We start from the raw sequence: 24,896 nt of genomic DNA, 5'->3' as shown, positions 1-24,896 counted from the left end.
ACTCTTCTTTACGCGTCTCTTTTCTCCCTCTTCGTCACATCAAATGGACATCATGGTTCTTTTTGAGAGCTGAACCAACAGAAGCATCTTTTATTCCTTTATGCATCCCAGAGGAGGGTCACTGAATAACACAGCAGAGGAAAAGTTTCCCCCAGTGCCGACATCTCTCTCTCTCTCTCTCTCTCTCTCTCTGTCCTCTCCCACAACTTTCAAACACAAAGTTGTGGGAGAGGACAGAGAGAGAGAGAGGAGCCAAACAAATCACTGTATAAATATGTTGTTGTAGAGAAAGACGAGCTGTGCAAAGACAGAACAAGAAGACAGAGCAGCGCGTGACCTCCGTACCTCTGAGGGGGGATTTCATGGCGGCCTCCACCATGCCCACGAGCAGCTGGAGGCTCTTGGGGTCCTGGGCGAGGCCGGAGGCGAACGCTGCCAGGGCGTCGGCGTGACGACCCAGGTACTGCAGGGCAACCCCCTGACGAAAGTAGGCCTGCAGGAAGAAGAGAGAGCACAGGAGGTTTTAAGTGAATGAGGTGAACTTTCATAGGAACGGACGAGGGGAGACACTTCAGGTGGACAGGGTAACCATGTTTAACTAACGGACAGCAGCATGACACTTCCCCAGTCCATTACTTACATTAAGATGATGAGTTTTTGCATTTCAAGTTTTCTGAAATGTTCAGTTTAAATATGCAAATGAGGAATTATCTAACTAACTTACTTATTAAGTCCTAACTCATTTAGGCGACATCTACAGACACAAACAGACACGGTGAAGTCAAATAATGTTTTCTTTTCCACTAATCTGAAAGAAGACGCGTTCAACATTGTCCAGTGCATTAAAACATGCCAAGCACCTCAGCAGTTACTCTCCACCACCATGGATGGATTATTGAACGAGCTTTCCGGGCCCAGGGGCCCAGAGAGGGTCAGGGTCCATGACTCCTAAACTGCTGCTGAAACAACAGTCCAAAACAACTACAAAAGGATGCAAAATGAGGTAAAACATGTAAAAAATAGATGCATAAACATGTACAAAGTGACTCATAATTAATGGAAATAGACATAGAACCACCAGAGTGAGATGCAAAATGACTGAAAATAGACACAGAACCACCGCAGAGATGCCAAACGACCAAAGAGAAAAGTCAAAGATCTACAAATAGATGCGAGTTAAAATGGACTCAAAACAACAAAAAATGGATGCAAAACAACTATAAGAGACTCAAAATCACTAAAAATAGATGCAAAACAACTTCAAAGAGACTCAAAATGACTGAAAATAGATGCAAAAGAACTACAAAGTGACTCAAAATGACTGAAAATAGATGCAAAACAACTTCAAAGTGACTCAAAATGACTAAAATAGATGCAAAACAACTACAAAGAGACTCAAAATGACTGAAAATAGATGCAAAAGAACTACAAAGTGACTCAAAATGACTGAAAATAGATGCAAAACAACTACAAAGAGACTCAAAATGACTAAAATAGATGCAAAACAACTACAAAGAGACTCAAAATGACTGAAAATAGATGCAAAACAACTACAAAGAGACTCAAAATGACTGAAGATAGATGCAAAAGAACTTCAAAGTGACTCAAAATGGCTAAATATAAATGCAAATCCACCACACAAATATGCAAAACTACTAAAAATAGACGTAAAACAACTACAAAGCGACTTGAAATGACACGACGGGGGCCTGTTACATGTCTTAGCCCAGGGGCCCGTTGTCTCATGATCCGGCCCTGTCCACCGCTAACAACAGAGCAGCCGGCTGAAGCGTCCCCAGAGGCGCTAGCGTGCGTTAGGCTCCGTGATTGAGTTTGTACACAGGAAGTTCCTCTGAATGAAAAGTGTCTCGTCGAGGTCGGACGGATTAGTGAACGCCCCAGAGGAGCGCGCCTCACCTCACTCAAGTGATTAAGACGCCATTGTGTTTGAACGGGACATCCACCTGCACTGCACTGATACAGCAAGTACACATAGTTCTGTTTACACACACACACACACACACACACACACAAACACACACACACACACACACACACACTTTCTCTTACGCAGACACGCACACTTCATTAGGCCCCCTCGTGCATATCACAGCAGCATTAGAGACAATGAATCATGACATCAAATTCACGAGGAGGACACTCAAACGCCGCTCTCTTCTTCTCTCGCCGCCGTCCAGACTGTAACTTAATTGTCCCGTCTTCCTCTCTTCTCCCCTTCCTCCCTCCCCCCTTTTCTCCCTCCTCTCCTCTCTCATTCATCATCCTGCCCTCTCCTCTCCCGTTTAGACGTAATCTGTCGTGACAGTGAATGAATGAAGACAAAGAGGAGAGGAATTGGATTACATGGCATCCCCCTTGTCCCGCCTGACACTTTCTGCGTCCGCCACCGTCTTTGTCCTCCCGTCCTCGTCTTCAGTCGGCGGCATTGGAACGAGAAAGGGGGTGGGGGTCAAGTCAAGTCAAGTTGGCGTGTTGGTGCTGGGGAGCAGAATGTGAACAGCACATGGTGTCATCTCGACGCTGATGAGCACAAAGTTGGATAAATGGTGTGTGATTAGAGCCGGGGTCAGATCCCTCTAAACACAGACGCAGTGACGACGTAATCATCTTTATTTGTTGACCTTATGGCCTTTTTCCTTTTCTCAGTTTGTCTCTAAAGTCCAGTTCAGACCAAAGATTCACAAGTTGAAACTTGCAACGTGCAGGTCTGCAGCGTTCTGAAGCCAGCCAGTTCACACCAGTGAGACGAGAGCGGACCGTCTCTCATCTCCATAGCAACGCCTCCCTGAACGTCAGTTTTCAAAGTCGCTATAATGTCTTAAATTATATTTAAAGACTGAAGGATGAGGCACGTCCACCCATAACTCACTGGAGCAGAGACTTAATGCAACCCGAGAGAGTTAGCTCCACTCTGGGAGGCAGAACTCAAAAGACCTCCCAACAATTTATCTAATTTCTTATCATTTAAAATGCACTTTTCACATTAAATTAGATGCTTTAAACAACCAAAGTTGTGTTTGTCTAGACTTGACCAGACTTTCTGTCAGAGCTGCAACGATTAGTCGACAAAGAGATCGACAAAAATATAATCGACTATTTTGATCGTCTGTGAATCGTCAAAATTGAATATTTCATACAAAAATGTCAGAAAATGCTGTTTTCAATTCAATTCAATTGTATTTAAAGTGCCAAATCATATCAAACGTTATCTCAAGACACTTAACACACAGAGTGGGTAAAGACCAGACTCAATTCCCCCATGAGCAACTGCAACTTGTAATATCTATATCTATCTAGTATATCTATATCTATATATCGATATTTATATTTATCCAGCAATCTTGGCGCCGTGGCAACGAAAACCTTCTTTGTCACAGGCAGGAACGTGGAACGGACCCGTTTTAAGTCTCTCTTCTTTTCTCTGTTTTATATCTTTTACGCCCTCCCATCTAAAAACTTAAAGCCCACTACAACCCAAGTGCTTTCTGCAGCAATAGCAGACATGTATCAGTCAACAATGACACGCAGGGCGCTCTGCTCTGTCTCAGCTCCCCGGCACTGATGCCAAGTGTCCATGCTGAGGAGAGAGAGACAGAGCAGTCTGCCCTCTGACCCCCGTGCAGGCCGGAGAGGAGAGCAGCGGGGCCGGGCTTTGGATGAGGGGCGACATATGGACGCCCCACCTGTCTGCCTCTTACCTCTACTTAGCACTGCCCCTCAAATCTGTCGCCTTCACACTGATTTGGCTGCTGCGTGGAGGACGCCGCTTTCCTCATTTAGGCGTTCGTGTCGGGTTCTCGAGAGCGTTTGATTGGGCGGTGATTTCGGTGAGATGACGGTGATTATATCAGAGGAGGAGAAGTGGAGAATTATCTCGGCGTGATTAGTGAATGTGCAGCACGATAGGTGAGACTGTCTGTGTGTGTGTGTGTGTGTGTGTGTGTGTGTGTGTGTGTGTGTGTGTGTGTGTGTGTGTGTGTGTGTGTGTGTGTGTGTGTGTGTGTGTGTGTGTGAGAGAGAGGGACGTTTTTACCCCCATCCAGGGTGTGAACCTGCCAGAGTCAGACAGAAAGTGACAGCAGGAAGAGTCTGGATCCACCACCGCCAGCCGCCTCCTGCTCACACACATCCTGCCTATTAGCTCAGTCTGGCTACGCTGCCTGCTAAGCACATACAGGGGGTATACGCTCCACACACACACACACACACACACACACAGTCTGTCTCTCAGCAGTCGTTCTGGAGCGTCTTCTGCCCGTGTCCCGCCCGTCTGGTTTGCAGGTATTTCACACTGATTCCCAGCCGAGCACTCAGCCCGCCTCGTCAACACGGGCTGACAGCTCTGCGTCAGTTAAAGTGAAGGGATCAATAAAAAGGGGGACGGCACTGATCGTGGCGGCCTCTGTGTGTGTGTGTGTGTGTGTGTGTGTGTACGCGCCTACAGTACTCATTCTATTTGTGTGTATTTATTGATATGTCTGCAGCGGGAGCTCTTGGGAGTCTGCTATCAATATTTGTATAAGAACAATGGGCTCATTTCTGACTTTCATCAGTGTTTTTTATTTAGGATTTGTTCTCAGGTAAGAACAGGATACACACACACACACACACACACACACACACACACACAAACACACACACACACACACACACACACACACACACACACACACACACACTCGAGAGCAGCACTCTCACACACTTTTGAGTGCTGACATGTTTGTGCAAACAGATGCTTATTGTGTTTTCTTCATTAATCTCATCTCATCTTCAGCCTCTTATCCGGGGTCGGGTCTCAGGGGCAGCAGCTTTAGCAGGGGACCCCAAACTTCCCTTTCCCGGGCCACATTAACCAGCTCTAACTGGGGGATCCTGAGGCGTTCCCAGGCCAGTGTGGAGATCTAATCTCTGCACCTGCCGAAGGCTCCCGCAAGGTCCCTGTACTCCGCCTCCTGTCCAATTCTCACATGTGCCATAATAGCTGTATCATCAGAGTACTTCTGGACAAACAGGCCGGTGCGCCCTGAGTTTGCTCCTAACACACCCATGATCCTCGTCTGCTGCGGCCGCCGCCAATTGTTATTAATGCGAGGGATGTAGGACGTCAACAAGCAACGTCAGGAGTAGAAAGCGCCATCTGCTGTTTAAAAAGAGTGTCAGGATTCATTTTTCATCTCAACCGCTGTCTCATGATACAACGTTACATCCCGACATATTATACACTGAAGAAACTGCTACAGACGCCGCTTTTCATCGACGTACCGCTGGTGCCGCTCTTGTTATGTTCTCATTTGACGATTTGTACGCAAAGTCAATGCTTTTTGACCCGTTTATGACAAAAGACAACAGTATGTCACTCCCCTTCCACAAGCACATGCCACTCTCTAGGGGCTTGTGTCTTCTTTAATTCACCAAAGTTATTACATTCATCCTGGGGTCGGGTGAACCAAATGGCAATGAAACTAAGAAACATCACTAAAAACACAAATATCAGCCTCATGATGGAGCTGGATGAGAAGTCGTGGGATCCCCAGAGTCAGTGGGATTCTTCCTCTGGGGAACATGAAGCCCTGGATGGACCAACGGGCCGGCTAAACAAAGACTGGAGCAATTCAAGGTGCATTAGAACGAGAAACACAATGAAGGAGAGCGAGATAACGGAGAGATAAAGCAGGAGAGGTGCTATACGTTGGTGTCAGAGCGAAGGATGCACACCGGATGAACAGATGCTTCAATTACTGCTCGTAACTCACATTAATCGAGAACAGATGGCAACACAAGTGGCACGAGAGAGAGAGAGAGAGAGAGAGAGAGAGAGAGAGAGAGAGAGAGAGAGAGAGAGAGAGAGAGAGAGAGAGAGAGAGAGAGAGAGAGAGAGAGAGAGAGAGAGAGGTGAGTGGATCACATAAAGCAGACATGATAGAGATTGATGCCTTTGCAAATCAGACAATCTGCCTCAAAACAACACAGACGAGAGCTTCACTCTCGTTTCATCTGGACACAAAGTGGATGGAGGCCGGCGCTGCTCGTGACGGACGTGGAAGAAGCAGACGTGGACGGACGCGGTCGTCTGTTAGAGATGGAGGAGAGCTTCCTGACACACCTGGAGTCAGCCCACAATAAACAGCACCATGCACAAAAGGACATTTCCATAAAGCATCGTACGGCTCTGCCTCTGGTCCCACAGGGGAACAGGATTTACCTTAATGGTAGATGAGTGTTGTTATATGTTCAAAGATGTTTACTCAGGCTCTTCACCTGATTCCATACTATCCCAACACTTAGGTGCTGCGCCTCGATATTAAGATTTATTCAGGGTTCATACCCTCCAATCATTTTCCAAGACTTCCATGACTGTGTACTGTTACAGCTACCGGTCTGCTCTCTGCGAAGAAGCCTGCCAGCAGCAACGACGTGGAGCGGCCGTGATATTTACCAGCTCCTTGAGTCCGACGTGAACATTTAAGCTGCTAAACAACTAAGCTGCTAAATTAGTAAATAATGAATTTACTTAATGCTTCATCCACACCATCACCAGACGAGTGACAACTTTTTATCGGCTCATTTTCAACCAGTGAACGCAGAGCTAATTACCATGCTGACTAGCCAGCTGTCTGCTAGCTAGCTCGCTAATTCCATCCCACTTACAGAAAATGAGACGAACGGTGGGCTGGTGGGTCTACCGCCCCTCCGCCACTATGAGACTACTTCACAGTCATCATTCTTAACCAGTGAAAAAATGGCAATTAGCAGGTTTGCTAACTAGCCAGGTGTACACCAGCTAGGCGGCTTTTTCCAACATACTTAAACGCTATGATGCCGAGCCCAGCTGACATCAGGCGTGAGGCGGGGTCCACCCTGGACAGGACGCCAGCTATCGGTCTGCTCTCTGCGAAGAAGCCTGCCAGCAGCAGGGAGGTGGAGCGGCCGTGACATACAGCTCCTTGAGTCCAACGTGAACATTTGTGGCAAATCTGAAGAAAGTGCCTCCAGGGGTTCCTGAGATGTGGCGTTCACAACATGGACGGACGGACAGACAACCAGAACACATAATGTGTTGTGATATATATCGTTATCGACATGAAATTACTGAGATACTATAGATATTATTATAGTTACTGGAAGTGTGTCTGTGTCTGTCTTTGTGTCCGTCTTTGTCTTTGTCTCTCTCCTTCTCTTCCTCCCTCCGGTGCAGACAGATGTCCGTCCTCCACAGAGCTGGGTCTGTCTTTGTCTCTCTGTCCATCTGTCCGTCTTTTCTCTCTCTCTCTCTCCTTCTCTTCCTCCCTCCGGTGCAGACAGATGTCCGTCCTCCACAGAGCTGGGTCTGTCTTTGTCTCTCTCTCTGTCTCTGTCTTTGTGTCTGTCTCTGTTTCTCTCTCTCTCCTTCTCTTCCTCCCTCCGGTGCAGACAGATGTCCGTCCTCCACAGAGCTTTGTGTCTGTCTTTGTCTCTCTGTCCATCTGTCCGTCTTTTCTCTCTCTCTCTCCTTCTCTTCCTCTCTCCGGTGCAGGCAGATGTCCGTCCCCCACAGAGCTGGGTCTCTCTCTCTGTCTGTCTTTGTGTCTCTCTCTGTCTCTCTCTGTCCATCTTTTCTCTCTTTCTCTCTACTTTTCTTCCTCCCCAACCGGTGCAGACAGATGTCCGTCCTCCACAGAGCCGGGTCTGTCTTTGTCTCTCTCTCTGTCTCTGTCTTTGTGTCTGTCTCTGTCTCTCTCTCTCTCCTTCTCTTCCTCCCTCCGGTGCAGACAGATGTCCGTCCTCCACAGAGCTGGGTCTGTCTTTGTCTCTCTGTCCATCTGTCCGTCTTTTCTCTCTCTCTCTCTCCTTCTCTTCCTCTCTCCGGTGCAGGCAGATGTCCGTCCCCCACAGAGCTGGGTCTCTCTCTCTGTCTGTCTTTGTGTCTGTCTTTGTCTCTCTGTCCATCTTTTCTCTCTTTCTCTCTACTTTTCTTCCTCCCCAACCGATGCAGACAGATGTCCGTCCTCCACAGAGCCGGGTCTGTCTTTGTCTCTCTCTGTCCATCTGTCCGTCTTTTCTCTCTCTCTCTCCTTCTCTTCCTCTCTCCGGTGCAGACAGATGTGCGTCCTCCACAGAGCTGGGTCTGTCTGACGTTCCTGTCTGTTATAGTGAAGGTTTTCGTTGCCACCGTACTCTACGGGGGAATTGTTGGGTCTCTGTAAACCTTAATTAAGTCATAGAGTGTGGTCTTTACCTACTCTGTAAAGTGTCCTGAGATAACTTTGGTTATGATTTGGCACTGTAAATAGAATTGAATAGAATTGAATAACAACTAACCGTGCACCAACGTCTTTGTAACAGGGATGAGGTGGTGCTGATGTCACGTTGGCCATCGCTGGAAAAACAAGAGGATTCATTTCGCCAAGTCGATACTCCACTATATAACGACACGCTGCGTGAGTTGTGAGGTGTGGGCTGTAAACCTCAGAGGGTGAGATCATTATTTGAGAGGCTGAGAGGGTCTCGGGGAGTCATTAAAAACAGCAATCTGTATTGGGAGGATGCCTCTTTGTAGAACTGAATGCACCTTATTACCGGGGTGAAGTATGATCAAACCCCGTGAATCTAAACCAGCAGACCTCTGCAGCAGAGTGCAGTTACTCACAGTCTGGGAATTAACAGTCCTCTCATCTCGCGGGGCGGCGTGATGCAAACAGGTTCCTGTAATAGAGTCCGCCTGTAAAAAGGCCTGTGGTGGAGAAATAGTGCCGCTGAGCCAGCGTCTTCACAGAGACACTTAATCTGACACAAATAAGAAACAAACAAAGAGCTTTTGGTGAAAAACCTCGTTTGAACTGGTGTGATTGAGTCAATATGTAGAAAAAAAGTGACGTGTGGTCGCATGAACGTATTCAGAGACAACGGGGCCCTGGGTACAGACCTGTGAGGGCCCCCCACTGTGTCTACACAGGAACAAGACACCCACATTCAAAGAGTCGACTATTAGACATTCTGTAGTGATTTTGTTTCTCTTTGTGGTCATTTTCCATCCATTTTTAGTTGTTTTGTTTGTCTCTGTGATTGTTTTGCATCTATTTTTAGTCATTTTGCATCTATTTTTAGTCATTTTGCATCTTTTTGTGGTGGTTTTGCATCTATTTTTAGTCATTTTGCATCTTTTTGTGGTGGTTTTGCATCTATTTTGAGTCATTTTGCTTCTTTTTGTGGTGGTTTTGCATCTATTTTTAGTCATTTTGCATCTTTTGTGGTGGTTTTGCATCTATTTTTAGTCATTTTGCATCTTTATGTGGTGGTTTTGCATCTATTTTTAGTCATTTTGCATCTTTTGTGGTGGTTTTGCATCTATTTTTAGTCATTTTGCATCTTTATGTGGTGGTTTTGCATCTATTTTTAGTCATTTTGCATCTTTTTGTGGTGGTTTTGCATCTATTTTTAGTCATTTTCTATCTTTTTGTGGTGATTTTGGATCTATTGTTACACATTTTACGTTTCTATATCATAACTTTGTTTCTCTCTGTAGTCACTTTGTCATCGATTTAAAACCATTTTGTGTCTCTTTGTCATCATTTTTTGTCTGTCCTCTGGTTAATCTGCATGAATATTTATCATTGCTTCACTGGGACACTAGCTTAGATGCAATAATTGAGCTGGAGTGGCCATAACCACTGTTTCCACTGGGACCAATAAAGATGTAACACGACCAGCTGTGGGCTCTCTCACACAGCCCTGGCGAGCAGGTCTAACGGCTTCAGGGCTCTGAGCGCTGTGGTGTGTTAAACCCTACAACAGTTGTAAAGGCTGAGGTGCGTCCAAGGCCTTAACTTTTTAAAAGGATGCTTTGTTTGACATAAAACCCTCGTCCATCAGCAGAGATGAGTGTTTATTGGTGCTTCTGTGATTCTGTGTATTGATATTAGCGTGTCCAAGTGCGTGTAGATGTGCACAACCATATGCAGGGTCGGCAGTGACGCCCCTGGCATCATATGTTGAGGGACCACGAAACATATCTGGAGCCAACAGATTACCGTCACCGTCTGTCCGATGTAACCAGACCAGTGCGAAGCTGAGCTCCCCCTACATCAACAAACAGCACAGGCAATTAACTGTCTTTAGGATTCAGTGGACACAAGAGTCGTGCTTTACAGTAGTGTAATGAGTTTTTTTATTAGGCATTTTTGTACCGAAGGAACTTTTTATTGCGTCCGTTTTGAGCTTCTACTTTAGCACAAGAGGAATTTGTGCAGTGATAAGTGCACATCCATGATTCAAACACTCGAGCCAATGCAGCACCAGTAACCACCAGTTTTAATGCTAACTAAGCTGCTAAATTAGTAAAATTTAATTTACTTAATGCTTCATCCACACCATCGCCAGACGAGTGACAGCTTTTTATCGGCTAATTTTCAACCAGTGAAAGCAGAGCTAATTAGCATGCTGACTAGCCAGCTGTTTGCTAGCTAGCCTGCTAATTCCATCCCACTTACAGAAAATGAGACGAACGGTGGGCTGGTGGATCTACGGCCCCTCCGCCACGATGAGGCTACTTCACAGTCATCATTCTTAACCAGTGAAAGCATGGCAATTAGCAAGTTTGCTAACTAGTTAGGTGTACAATAGCTAGGCATCTAATTCCAACATACTTTAATGCTATGAGGCCGATCCCAGCTGACATCAGGCGTGAGGTGGAGTCCACCCTGGACAGGACGCCAGTCTACCACAGGGCACATAGAGACAGACAACCATTCACACCTACGGGTGATTTAGAGTCATCAATGAACCGAACACCTGCACGTCTTTGGACTGTGGGAGTAAAACGAAGAGAACCCGGAGAAAACCCACGCAGACACAGGGAGAACATGCAAACTCCACACACAAGGGCCCCAGTTGGGATTCGAACCAGGACAGGAAGTTTGCCAGGTCTAATCCGGTTGAGAATGAGTCCCTCCGCCTCACTCCCCGCTGCTGGGAGACTACTTCACTGGGAGGTTAGCAGATGGCAGCTAGCTAGCGAGCTAACTGTAACCTGCCAGCAGCGTGGATCTAGGCGGAGAACTGCATTCCTGTTGCCGGTTGCGAATGCAAACAGAAAAACATGACCTTGAAGGTATTTAGTTTTCAAAGGATCTCCTTATTGGTGGTTTCAATTTCAGTAAATACATAACAGTTGTCCGGGGTGCGAGTCCAACAAATATGGAAACTATCTCGGTCAAGACCACAGGATCAAAGTTACGGCTGATGATGTGAGTGTTTAAGAGTAAAGTCGACACGTGAGGGACCGTACAGTGGAAAGCAATTTTTCATTCTCCCTTTGAAATGCGACGTCTGGAGGTCAACGTGAAGAGCCGACTGACACGTGGTTCTCTTTTTATCTCCTCTTTGGAGAACCTCACTTCACTCGCAGCTGCTCAAACACCCGATCCTCCGCTTCCAACCTTCACTCTCTCTCGGCGTCTAGTAAACAGGATTCCCATCTTGAAAACTCAACTGCGCGTTTTATTTTGCTCGAGGTACATTTATGGTTTCGAGAGGCTGTGTGGATAACCTGAGTGGGACGTCAACTCGAGATATCTGACCTTGGCGTGCAGAGCGAATTACCCAGAGCTCTAAATTAAAGAAAGCATTTTCTCTGTCACACTCACAAGTAATCCTAGTAAACCTCAACACACGGGGTTTATTCCCTCGGTGACCGAAAGCAATTCCCTTTTTCTTCCCTCTCTCGGCTCTACTTTATCTGTAGCCCCAGACCCAGTCATTCCCTCGACCTCTTCATGTATCGGCCAACATCTTTGGACCAATCTACCACTCTCTATACTACGCACACACGCACACACACACACCGCAGCACGTACAAGAAAAATATGCATAAAAAGTGAGAGGGGAGGGAAGCAGGACAAGAGGCCTTCTGATCCTGTTAACTGCAGTACAGCAGAGGGGTTTGCTTCCCTTACACCGGGTAATTAGACTGTCACTCAACCCGGCCGCTGCTGCAGTTTGTGTGTGCGCATGTGCTCTTGCAGCGTTTGATTGCCTCGGTGACCTTCGACCCCGAGGGAGCACTTATACCTCCCGGGGACGGGAGGGAATGGGTCAACGCGGAGAGCTAACAGAACAGAACTGTAGCGCTGATTTACAGGGGCGCCGCTGGAGTGATAGAATAATTAGAGACGCCGAGGTTGAGCTGAGATGATACTCTGCGCTGATTGTGTCTGACAATGATTCTGCCATGTTTGTATTAGCGGGGAGGTCCGTTTGCATCAAACGCAGCGCTTCCAATTTCTGTATCAACAAAAGGCAAATGTTACATCATGATAAACTGCACGGGGATACAAGAGGAGGAAGACAACGATGTAAACAGATCTGTGTGTGTGTGTGAGAGACAGAGAGAGAGAGAGAGAGAGAGAGTAAAATGTGGTGACGTGCTTTTAAGGAACAGCAACAATCTGCCTGAATTAGTTGGGTGCTTTTTCTGGTACTTTATTCTCTTTGTAATAATAAAAATGTAATTCCAGTCGTTCCACAAGTCCAAACCCGATTAATTCAATGTACTCAGGACATGCTGTTATTTATTTACAACATTTTACACAAATTAAAAGCCTTCACATTCTCCCTCTACCTCCCAAACGCGTCCTTACGACCTGCAGCCTATCAGTCTGTAACCAGGGCAGAGTTCCATACCCAATCCTACGAAAACCCTTTTGACGGCATTTGGGCAGCAGCAGCTCAGTCCATAGGTGACTTGGCTGGGAACCGGAGGGTCGCTGGTTAGAGTCCCTGTGTGGACCATGAATGGAGCGTGGACTGGTGGCTGGAGAGATGCCAGTTCATCTCCTGGGCAAGGCAAGGCACCAAACCCCCAACTGCTCGGGGCGCTGGTCACTGGCAGCCCCCTCGCTCTGACATCTCTCCATTAAAAGCATGTTTATAGGTCCTGTCTGTGCATGTGGGTGTATTTCGGGCCTGTGTGTGTAAAATTAAAATTAATAATAGAGTGAAAATTGAATTTCCCCATTGCGGGACAAATAAAGGAACTCTTCTTCTTCTTAAGGACAAATAAACGCAGATCCCTCAGGTGGTCGACCATGAAACGCAATGTCCCTGGCTCATCCAAGTCCCTTTCCCTGTATTAACTGTCACGTCCTTACTGTGGGCTATGAATGAGCGTTAAAAGTCCAATAAAGATTAAAAAGAATATGCTTCCACACCCATGGACGAGTTACTGAATGGGCTTAATAACGGGCACAGAACCAGGGGCCCAAAGGGTCACGAAACCACTGAAAACGACCACGGGTGGGGGCTTACCGGTCTATGCCCAGGGGCCTGGTCGTCTCATAATCCATCCATGTCCACACAAAAATACTCATATATGAATATTTTGCATCATATCCATAACGTCAGGGATGCAAATTTGCAGCCCCTGATCAATGAAAGGTCTTAAGGTCTGAAAAATTTGCGTAGGCAGAGATTTTTTGTTCTGTCTGCGTGGAGATAATATGGATTGCAATAAAAATGATATTCACAAAAACAGAATCTAATTTGTTTTCATTAAAATCCCTCTCTCTCCTCTTCCCCGAGGCCTCTCAGCTCAGTGTCCTTCTCTTCCTCAACTTTTCCCTGCACCTCTAACGCCCAAACCGAAAGCAGGGTCGCCCTCCTCCTCCTCCTCCTCTCCTGGTGGTGCGCCGTCTTAATTAGAGCCAAAGCATCCGGGGAGAGATGAGGAGAGGTGGAGGACAGGAGGAGCACAGAGACCAGCGATTACTCGGGGGAAGACTTCACGCATCTCAGTTCCCACTCACTGAATCAGGGCAAGGAGAGAACACACTGCTAATGGTTCCCTACAAAGCTAATTAGACCCTCTCTGTGTTTCACATCCAGCCGTCACAGGTTGGGAGGGTGATAATAAAGGAGCGCAGCAGCTACCGAGCAAAGAGCATTCAGTCATTAATGGACCATGCATTTTGGTCTTTGAACACTGCTGTTATCTAGGAGCACACTCCCGTTCCCAGCCACTGTGATACAGATAAACAGTCTGTGCGTGCACATAATGTGTGTTTTTGGTGCCCAGTGTCATGTATTAGTTTATCCTTCTTTCATTTCGCCTGACTAATCCATGAAACAGCAGATACAGTTAAAGGGAAATAAACATTCACGTAGAAATACACACCATTCACCCCTCCTACAGTGTCGTAACCGTGACCAGGCTAGCTACCTCTGTCTTGTACTGTAGAAATCATTATGGGTGAGACTTCTGGTGAGATATGATGAGTAGAAGCAAGCTAGTTAGCCCCAGTGGCTAACCGCGGTTAAAAATTGTCTGAGTTTTAGCAAATGCTGCTTGGTATTTTTAAAGCTGCAGTCGGAAAAGTCTGGCATATCGAGTTGACTCACCGTTTCCAACTTTCACGCCCCTCCCCCTCTACCACCGAGCCCCTACGCTCCCTCCCATCGAGTGCTCGTCAGTGCGTGTGCACCTGTGAACGCGTCCATCTCTTCTCTCATCGTTAAACAGCATCGAGTACACACTACACGGAGGTAGGCTGGCTACCTTACTCATAGATAGCAACTGCTAACGTAATTTAGCGCATGCGTAGCTTGAGGCCTTGTGCCTGTGTAACATGCACGAGGGGGGGATCTGTGGCGTGTGTGTGTGAACTGTGCTGAGTGGACAGGATGATGCGGGCGCTGTGGATTTTTGCAAAACAAACAACAAGCTCTAGGTGCACGTATAGGCACGTTTTGTTTTTCTATCGGAGCAGAGTGTCGGATGTGATAAAACTAACGTTGCCGTCTGCGACTTGATCAAACAAATGTTGTATCTGCCGCCATCAATTAATGATTGGTTTGTTCATTTTCTTAGTTCCCAGCTCTTTTAAAATGCCCACAATAACACAAACAAACTTACTTTCTTTAATGAACTGTCGCCTCTGCTGCTGTAAAACTGTACATTTCCCCACTGTCCCCCTGCACAATGTGACGTCGGAGTGACACATGTTCGATGTCATTTTTGGACGTCTAATTCCGGTCCACTGAAGGGGTTGTTTGTAACGCCAGGCAACGTCTTTTTTCAACATTGACCAAACGTCCAATGTTGACGTCCGTGGGACTTATATGTTATGGCGGTTAATACAGCAGAATAGTAGAAACAAGCACAACTAAGGTGATAGATTATAATAGCAGCAGGAAGCGTCATGCAGGACCACGGCAGCAGGCACCACCACCATCAGCAGAGACCATAGCCCAGGACCACGGCAGCAGGCACCACCACCATCAGCAGAGACCATAGCCCAGGACCACGGCAGCAGGCACCACCACCATCAGCAGAGACCTACACATAGGACCACGGCAGCAGGCACCACCACCATCAGCAGAGACCATAGCACATCGTTAACTACATTAACAAAATAAGGACCCATTCCAGACTACACAGAGGCTTAATACCTATATACATTAATGGAGAGACGTCAGAGCGAGGGGGCTGCCAATTGATCTGCGCCCCGAGCAGTTGGGGGTTCGGTGCCTTGCTCAACAGCACCACTGGACCCTCTCCAGCCACCAGTCCACGCTCCATTCTTGGTCGACACAACAAAATAAGGACCCATTCCAGACTACACAGAGCCTTAACATACAACATTTGCATGTAATTTAGGTTATAAACACCTAAAACTCCAGCCTTATTAATGTTGACGACCCGTAGCTGCAGCCTGGAATATAAGAAGGGGAGCAGAAGATGTGAAATATGGATGAAACGTATCGGACATTTTGTTAGAGCAGGTGAAGCCTTCTGACTTTCTTTTTTCATGAGGTACTCGATCAAAGCACCGGAGGTCCTTATTTAACGGAAACACCTGAAATATTAAGTTAAGCATGAAAGTTTCAGCAGGAGAGTCTCTTTAAAGTGATCAGGTAGATGATTTATACAGGGACTCTGTGCAGTGTGTGGTCCAGACATATGAAATAATGACATAATTGTGAAATAAATAAGAGTTTGAAGCAGAAATACTTCAAAATCTCATCTCATCTTCAGCCTCTTATCCTGGATCAGGTCTCAGGGGCAGCAGCTTTAGCAGGGGACCCCAAACTTCCCTTTCCCGGGCCACATTAACCAGCTCTAACTGGGGGATCCTGAGGCGTTCCCAGGCCAGTGTGGAGATCTAATCTCTCCACCTGGTCCTGGGTCTTCCCCGAGGCCTCCTCCCAGCTGGACGTGCCTGGAACACCTCCCTAGGGAGGCGCCCAGGGTTCATCCTTACCAGATGATCCTGAACCACCTCAACTGGCTCCTTTCAACACAAAGGAGCAGCGGCTCTACTCCGAGTTCCTCACGGATGCTGAACTTCTCCCCCTCTCTCTAAGGGAGACTCCAGACCCCCTCCTGAGGAAACACATTTCACACGCTTGGACCTGGACCTGGTTCTTTGGGTCCTGACCCAGCTTTCATGACCACAGGTGAGGGTAGGAACCAGGACTGAGGGTAGATCCAGAGCTTTGCCTTCCTCAGCTCTCTGTTCATCACAACGGTGCGGTAGAGCGACTGCAGCTCCGCCCCCGCTGCTCCGATTCTCCGGCCAAACTCACGCTAATGTGTCACCTGACCTCGTAAAAATACAGCTGCGACGGAGGATGAACACATAAGGAGACGGAGAAACAGGAATAAACGCAGTTAAAAAAAAGAAAAGGAGGTGTGGTGGAGTCTTTCCTTTCATTAATAAAGCTTCATTATTCCAGAGCAGATCACTCAGGTGAGGCTGTGCGTACGCTGGAGAAGACGTCGACACTCTGCTGCCGCTGTCACACACAATAATTATTAACGACACCGCTCCCAAAGGGCAATTCATTTTCAGAGTTAGTTCCCCCCCCCCCCCCCCCCCCTCCTCTCTGCCTCCGTGTTTCCTATACGCGCTAGGCTCGCGGCTCCTCTTATCCTTTCATTAACGCCCCGGGCTCATCAGTAAGCGTGGCCCACTTTAGGCTCAATTTAGCCGCGCGGCTTCTACAGCGTACGAGGCAGCCAGTGAATTGTGATGTCACGCCCATTGTCTGCCAATTACAATTCAATTTAGCAGAAGGAACGCTCTGGAAATGTGATTATAGGCGAGAGATGGTGTGTGTGTGTGTGTGTGTGCGTGAGTGAGTGCGTGTGTGAGTGAGTGAGTATGTGTGTGTGTGAGTGAGTGAGTGAGTGTGTGTTTGTGTCTGTCTGTGTGCGCGTGTGTGTGCGTGCCTGCATGTGTGCGTGTGTGTGTGTGTGTGTGTGAAAGTGAGTGAGTGAGTGAGTGAGTGAGTGAGTGAGTGAGTGAGTGAGTGTGTGTGTGTCTGTGTGTGCGTGCGTGTGTGTTTGTGTGTGTCTGTGTGTGAGTGAGTGAGTGAGTGGGTGAGCGAGTAAGTGAGTGAGTGAGTGTGTGTATGTGTGTGTGCTTGCGTGTATGTGAGTGCGTGTGCGTGCGTGCGTGCTTGTGTGAGTGTGTGCCTCCGTGTGCGTGCGTGCGTGTGTGCGTGTGTTTGTGTGTGTGTGTGTGTGTGCGTGCGTGCATGTGTGTGTGCTTGCTTGTGTGTGTGCCTGAGCGTGTGTTTGTGTGTGTGCGTGATTGTGTGTGTGCCTGTGCGTGTGTTCGTGTGAGTGTGTGTGTGTCTGTGTGTGTGTGTGTGTGTGTGTGTGTGTGTGTGTGTATGCGTGCGTGTGTGAGTGTGCCTGTGTGTGTGTGTGTGTGAGTGCATGAGAGAGTCTCAGCTCATCCCGTTAATACATTTGTGACGTCTCCACCTTCTTCACTCAGCACGTTCATATTTCTGAAGTGGCGTCCAGTTCCTCGTCCGTCCCCTGAGACTTTCCTTCCACACTCACTTGGCTTCAGCTTTTTTCCTTTTTTCCAGCGTGACATTTGCACCTCCCCGCCGCCTCACTAAGCCGAGAGCGATGAACAAGGCGACACCCGCGCACACACACTCCACCGGCTGCGGGACGGGGAGAGCTGAGTCTGATAATACGCATTAACCTGTCAGCGTTTTCTGCGAGTCTGTCATGTTTTCAATGGCTTTTTATCTGCGTTATTTACAGCAAACAGTCCTACGCCACGCCGCCGCCGCTCACCACGACTCACTGAGACTCCAGACAGATAAGAGAGGGGGGGTGTGTGTGACAGATTTACACACACTGCAAACACATCCTGAGAGTAACATTTATATCTCAGAGGAACTCATTCAAACACACGTGATATCGCTGCACCGCAAAGTCAAATCTGGTGGTTTAACCTTTTCTGTGCTGACTCTAAAAAGGCGCTGAAATCTTAATATTAAAGGGACAGTTCACAGCGTTTTGAAGTGGGGTTGTGAGAGGATATCCCTGCATGTTTTGTTGGTTTTTGGGAATCAACCCTCTGAGTATAAAGTTGTTTTCAGAGGTTAAAAGAAGCAGAACGTGTGTGGATGGAGGCTCGGGACGAATGAAAAGTACCGCGGTTGAATCATGCGTGTGGGAGAAAGCACGGAAAAACAGTGAAATAGGGTCCCAGCATTGTTGGGTCAGCTCCACTGAGGTTTGAAGCAGGTATGATCGCCTCACTATAAATAGCTTCACACACACACACACACACACACACACACATGCACACACACTAACACACACACCTGTGCCTGTTATTCCCATCATGGCACAGAGCACTTATTTCCCCTCTCTCACTTAATCAGGTAACAGAGACCTTGGCTGTAGGTCTCTAGTCTCCAGTCTTCGGTTCTTGTTCTTGCGCTCGTGCGTCTTCACTCCTCTGTATTCTTTGTTTTCACTTCATACATTCATGTGTCAGCCTGTGTGTGTGTGTGTGTGTGTGTGTGTGTGTGTGTGTGTGTGTGTGTGTGTGTGTGTGTGTGTGTGTGTTGGATGAGGTAACATTTTACTCTCTGTAGGCTGAGGAACTATCGTACACAACGTCAACAGCTGGTTTTCCTCCAAATGTGTCGTAAATTTAAACTGAATTTCTAGAAAATCCGTAAAAGAAAATGTAATTTAATGCCTGTTTTTCATCATCTACCACCAGAAGAAGAAGAAGTAAACCGAAGAGAACCTAAAGCCTCAGTAGCTTCTGCACAAACACAAGCTCCGACACGTTCTCTTTTCTAAATCACAGACTTCTCCGCATTTTTCAGTCAGTATTAAACATTTTTTACCAATTATCAGATGTTTATAATGTAAAAAATAAATGGTTTTGAAATCCAGCGCGTATGAAAACGACCTCCTCCCTCATGTTGGAAAGACTTTACGCAGAGTTTGCATCTTTAATTTCCCACCTGGTTTCCTAATAATCTCATCTAATAATGAATAATCTAACTGTACTGTCTCGACTGTATAAAGAATGGACGTAGCGTCTCCGTCGAGGTCCGTTCTCTCAACTTGATCTGTCCTCGCCTACGGGAGTCTCCATCTTGTCAGACGTTTCCTCTGACCAAAAAAGGGCATGTATGTGACGTTGGGGGGAGGGAGATACGGTGGAGGGTGAATAACTGTAGTAATATTGTGTTTCAGTGTCAGTCATGTGTAACCATGGCACTGACCCGATGTCTCCAGTTGCTGCTCAATTCACTTCAGCCACAGCGTTTTATTCTTTCCACGCCAGGGCCTCTTTTCAAGGGCGTGTCTGCTTAACACCCTCCCATGTGAATTTGCAAGCAAATTAAGTATTTCATCCGTTGTAAAGCCACGTTTCAAGTCGTCCTCTGTGAACTCACAGTCCATCTCAGTGTCACATTGAATCAGGGATTATTCTGATGTGCTAAAGTATCATAATGTGACCTTTTCATGTCATAATTATGTCTTAACATGGCGATATTTTTTCTTCTTAGTGGTGGAAACGGGCTTCCATATCATGATAACGTGATTGAAGCAAAAACGTGTCCATGAGAAACAAACTGGACTGTGTTCGTTTGTCTTTACATCATAAACTTGCAGAGAGGAGAAGAAAAGTAGAACGACTGGAGGAAAAGAACAGAACATAGAAAACCTGGACTTCCTGTATCACACACAGACAGACACACACACACACACACACACACGAACGATGCTAACCTCTGTACAAATAAAAACAAACTACACAATCTGTTTGAAGAAGAAGAACTATATACAGGACACACACACACACACACACACACGGGGGCTGCCAATGGATCAGCGCCCAAAGCAGTTGGGGGTTCGGTGCCTTGCTCAACAGCACTACTGGCACCTCTCCAGCCACCAGTCCACGCTCCATTCATGGTCGACACAGGGACTCAAACCAGCAACCCTCCGGTACCCAGCCGAGTCACCTATGGACTGAGCTGCTGTACGCTAAGTATTAAGCTACAGCCAGCAGCTGGTTAGCTTAGCTTAGCACAAAGAATGGAAATGGGTGCAAACTGCTAGCCTGGCTCTGTGCAATGGTAAACCACCTCCCAACACCTCAAAATCTCACTTATGAGCACGTTATATATCGTTGTTTAATCCGTACTGAAGTGCCAGACTATGTCTTAGTCGGGACAAGTAACGTCCTGGAAGTCTCTGCTGGTTGCCTGGCAACTGGTCCCAACAAGTCTCTACGAGGGGAAAAGTGAACAAAATGGACACAAATGGGAAAATAACCACCAGGTCGACTAAATACCACAAGATAATCGCTCCAAAACATTAATAATAGAGTGGAAGTTCAGTGGAGTATAAACAGGACAGCAAACAGCCTAATGACACACACACACACACACACACACACACACAAACACACACACACACACACACACAGGAAACCAGGCAGAAGGTTGCATGTTGCAGCTCATGTTTCATTCCTGCGCCACAGAGCTCATTTAAATAAAACATTTTGAAGGTGTTGCCTCTTCCCCCCAACTGGTTCAATCCCAATTGTTTCCACATAAAACACAAAGTACGCACAGAGCTGTGCACACGTGATGTATGCATACGAGCGTTTCCCACCTGGTGCTGTTAAGGGACGCCTCTGCCGACGCTACAGCGGGTAAACGAGTCACGTTTATTCACCGAGGACGCTACACGGCGATTTGTGAACACAATACAGCACCAATAATGTTATTTTACACATCCATAGGTCTATTTTGATTTATTCTAAATGTAGTAATGTATTTAGTTCTCTATTAATTTATTATATTAATTCTTCTTCAATTTAAAACTAATTAAAACAGAAATATCAATTTGTGTCTTTGTGTCTTTTTATCACTTAATTAATGCCTGTGTGTATTCTTTCTATCGTCTGGTGATATTAATGTCACATTATTTCCCGAGCCCGTCATTTATTCATTCGTGGAGTTGACAGCCTCCGTCCTCCGTAATTATTGTGCACTTGACAGTGAAATAGGCTGTTCCTGTTTAACCCGCCTGTTCTCCGTAGGGTCAATTTGACCCTGTTCAATCTTTAACATATGGTTGACATATTCTTTCATTATTTATATTTAATGACTTTTCCTAACCGAAGGAGTTCACGGACCTCGGGATCTCGTTCACGAGTGAGGGGACGATGGAGCGTGAGTTTGGCCGGAGAATCGGAGCAGCGGGGGCGGAGCTGCAGTCGCTCTACCGCACCGTTGTGACGAACAGAGAGCTGAGGAAGACAAAGCTCTGGATCTACCGGTCAATCTTCGTACGGCGGCTCTCACGTAATTTCCTGTGCGCCTGTTGGGACGTAGAAAAAAGAAGGAGGGACCATTGGCGGACATTTCAAACAATGGCGGTGAAAGGTTCACGTTGGTGTGATGCGGAGGTGGAGTGTTTACTGCAGATTTGGTCGATGAAAAGATTCAAAAACAGTCGACAAGACGCACAAAAACTCAGAGGTCTACGGAAAGATCTGGAAACAAAGCCACGCATCGCCATGACGTCATCAATGCGTGTGACGTGTTACGGCGTGATGACGTATAGGCAGCAAGAAGCATTCTCCGAGGCCCAGGTAGTGTGAGTACAAACGGGCCTGGAGGGGGGGACAAGGACCCTAAAGCACGGGGCGCGGTGCGGAAGGACAGTGTGATTGCGCCCTGAAATGATGCTCCGCTTCTTCTCTTCTCCCTCAGCTGTTGCTCGGAGTGATCATCCTTCTCCCGTGTACAAAACGTCGATTTGCAAAGTGGACTTTTTACAACCTGAAAGCATCCGACACCAGAGGCGTGCTCTCAGACATCTGACTGGACACATCTAAGCTTTTACGGCAGCGCATTACTGACTTTTGAACGTCAGCGTACATGTAAACCCATTGGCAGATAGAGTCGTTACGGGCAGATGAAGTGAGACCCGGCTGATGTTACTGCACATCTGTTCTGGTTCAGTGGGTGTAAAGTGCAGTAAAAGAGCCACGGGCAGAGAGAGAGAGAGACCGTATGGTGACGTGTGACACCAATATCTCAGTCAGTCGCAGGGTTACAGGCACGCGTAATGACAAAAGGCGAGAAAACACACGGGAGGCGCAGCAGCCGCGGCGGTGGAGGTTATGTGACGGAGTAACACAGAGTTTATTCACAGACAATGTGTTACACACTGAACATGTTCATGTGGACGGCTCGAATCAAACCATCTGACGTCTAAACCCTTAACTCATCGCTCCGCTTTCATCTTTTTATACAGTGTAAGGATTTTAACGTAACCGCTGCATTTGCGTGAGATTTTAACCCATTTATTTGTAATTCCAGCGTAAAATCATCAGGATTCTCTGGACGGATGAAAACACAGTTCAACACTCACCATGGGCCTCACATGATCACAAAGCTTTTTTAAAACACTGTAACTGGACGCTGATGTGACGGCGGGATTCATGATAGATTTACGTTGTTCTCAGCGGGCCGTCGTTACTAGCCGCCACGCTAACGTTAACATTAGGAGCCTCAGTTAAAGCGAAGGTGTGACGCCTTATAAAGGTTCATTCATGCTCAAGGAAAAGTGGAGGTACGTGCGAGACCGGATTCCTTCGAGCCCTCATCCAACCAAAGTAATTGATGCATGGAAGTAAATGGAAGCAGCGAAGTCTACGTCGTACCTATGATCGTACGTAAGGAGAGCATTTATGAGCCTTTAGTTGGGCTTCATTTTCGAACAATTAGCAGCAGGGGGACAAAAACCAGTTACGGTTAATTGTAATCTTCGCTTGCACATTCTTCTGGTTTGCACATCTATTTTTAGGGGCCAATGCAAGTGAAACACTCGCCGTGTAAAGCCCAGTTATGTGTATGAAATAAAAACGGTTTCATTCTTGCACTGCCTCTCGAGAGAGCGATGCAAAGATGAAGGGAGGAGCGGCTGAAACGAGAGCAGAAAGGAAAAAAAGGGGAATAACTTCATCCTTGGGACAGATTAGGATTCAGTGAGAGACAGAATCTGTACGGATGTGCTGATGGGCGCGAAGCAAAGAGAAAAAACATGTCCTGAGGATATTGGAGCCGTGCAGCTCTATCAACATTGACGAGCTCCTGGTGGAGTCCTGTCCTCTCAGCGTGGAGATGCACTGCCTCTCAGAGAGAGAGAGAGAGAGAGAGAGAGAGAGAGTCTAGCTTCGGCCCCCACTGAGGGAATTTCTTTATGCATAACCGTTTCTGCAGCCGACACAAGGACGCTTTAGAAATGTCATTCTATTCATCACATTCGAGTGTGTACATTAAGTCTTTCTCACATGTTGTAAAGACTTGATCTGAATACCAATAACTCCTCATATATATATATATATATATATGTATGCATATGTTTGGAATTACAAGAAGGAGAACCTCGTTTAAAACTATTCTGAAGCTTTTCATTAATGCAGCACAAAGACGGATACTCTAAATATTAAATCTAATCTAATCTAATCTAATCTAATCATGTCTGCTGCATCCTTTCAAACCCTTTTACGTTGAGAAAGAAGATGCGTGGGTTAACGTAAAAGGAAAGCGTCCACCCTTTGAGCCTGAGCCGGTGCGATCACACATGCACAGGACGAATGAAACACAGCGATTTCCCGGGACACCGCGTAACTCTGACACGCCGAATTCCGTCACTACGTTCAGCGCGCAGGGAGAGGTCGTGTAATGGCGTCAAACCCCTCAAAAGTTATCCCTGCGAACCTTTTGAATGAGGAAAGTCAAATCTTATGTGTATTTTGTTTCATGCCTTACTAATATGACTATACAACAGATGGATTAGTACTTATACGTGTCCTAAAGTGTCCAGTGTCAGAGTTTTGCATTCCCGACAGCGCCACCATGCGTAATTGCGGTCACATCGCGTGATCAAAACCTGCATTCATTCATTCATTTTCAACTGCTTGTCCCTGTCGGGGTCGTGGGGGGCTGGAGCCGATCCCAGCTGACATCGGGCGTGAGGCGGGGTCCACCCTGGACAGGACGCCAGTCTATCACAGGACACATAGAGACGAACAGAGACAGACAACCACTCACACCTACGGGTGATTTAGAGTCATCAATGAACCGAACACCTGCACGTCTTTGGACTGTGGGAGGAAACCGGAGAACCCGGAGAAAACCCACGCAGACACGGGGAGAACATGCAAACTCCACACAGAAGGGCCCCAGCCGGGATTCGGACCGGTAACCCTCTCGTTGTGAGGCGACAGTGCTAACCACCAAACCCTGTAAAGTCCAAGAGTAACGCTGTCGTGGATTCAGTCCGTTAGCTGTGTGTTACTACGTCTTCGTTCGCCTCGTACTGTTTCCAATGTGGCAATGCTAACCAGAAAAAGCTAGCATGAACTTCCTGTTTGTTCTGTAACCATGAGCACACGTTTACAGACGTCTATGTCCTCGATGCATGTCGAAGAAACTTCCATGGTTGGAGGAAGAGACAGTGTGTAATGTCTGTGTGTTGCCTGAGTCGTGCCTGAGGAGAAGGGGGTGTAAGGGTGTAACGGGATCAGGGCCGGGCCTAAATC

At 47.0% G+C, this 24,896-nt stretch overlaps 1 protein-coding gene across 1 annotated transcript in view; it reads right to left on the bottom strand.

Annotated features, from left to right (window-relative positions):
* ttc28 (tetratricopeptide repeat domain 28) overlaps positions 1 to 24,896 on the bottom strand; it is a 120,460-nt gene that overhangs the window by 59,048 nt on the left and 36,516 nt on the right. Inside the window, exon 3 of the mRNA XM_083929594.1 lies at positions 346 to 493. Within this exon, the coding sequence (XP_083785720.1) occupies positions 346 to 493 (148 nt within the window). The remainder of the gene's footprint in view (positions 1 to 345; positions 494 to 24,896) is intronic.

Source organism: Echiichthys vipera (assembly GCF_963691815.1).
Source record: "Echiichthys vipera genome assembly, chromosome: 16".
Classification (NCBI taxonomy): domain Eukaryota; kingdom Metazoa; phylum Chordata; class Actinopteri; order Perciformes; family Trachinidae; genus Echiichthys; species Echiichthys vipera.
This window is presented reverse-complemented; position numbering and strand designations above follow the sequence as displayed.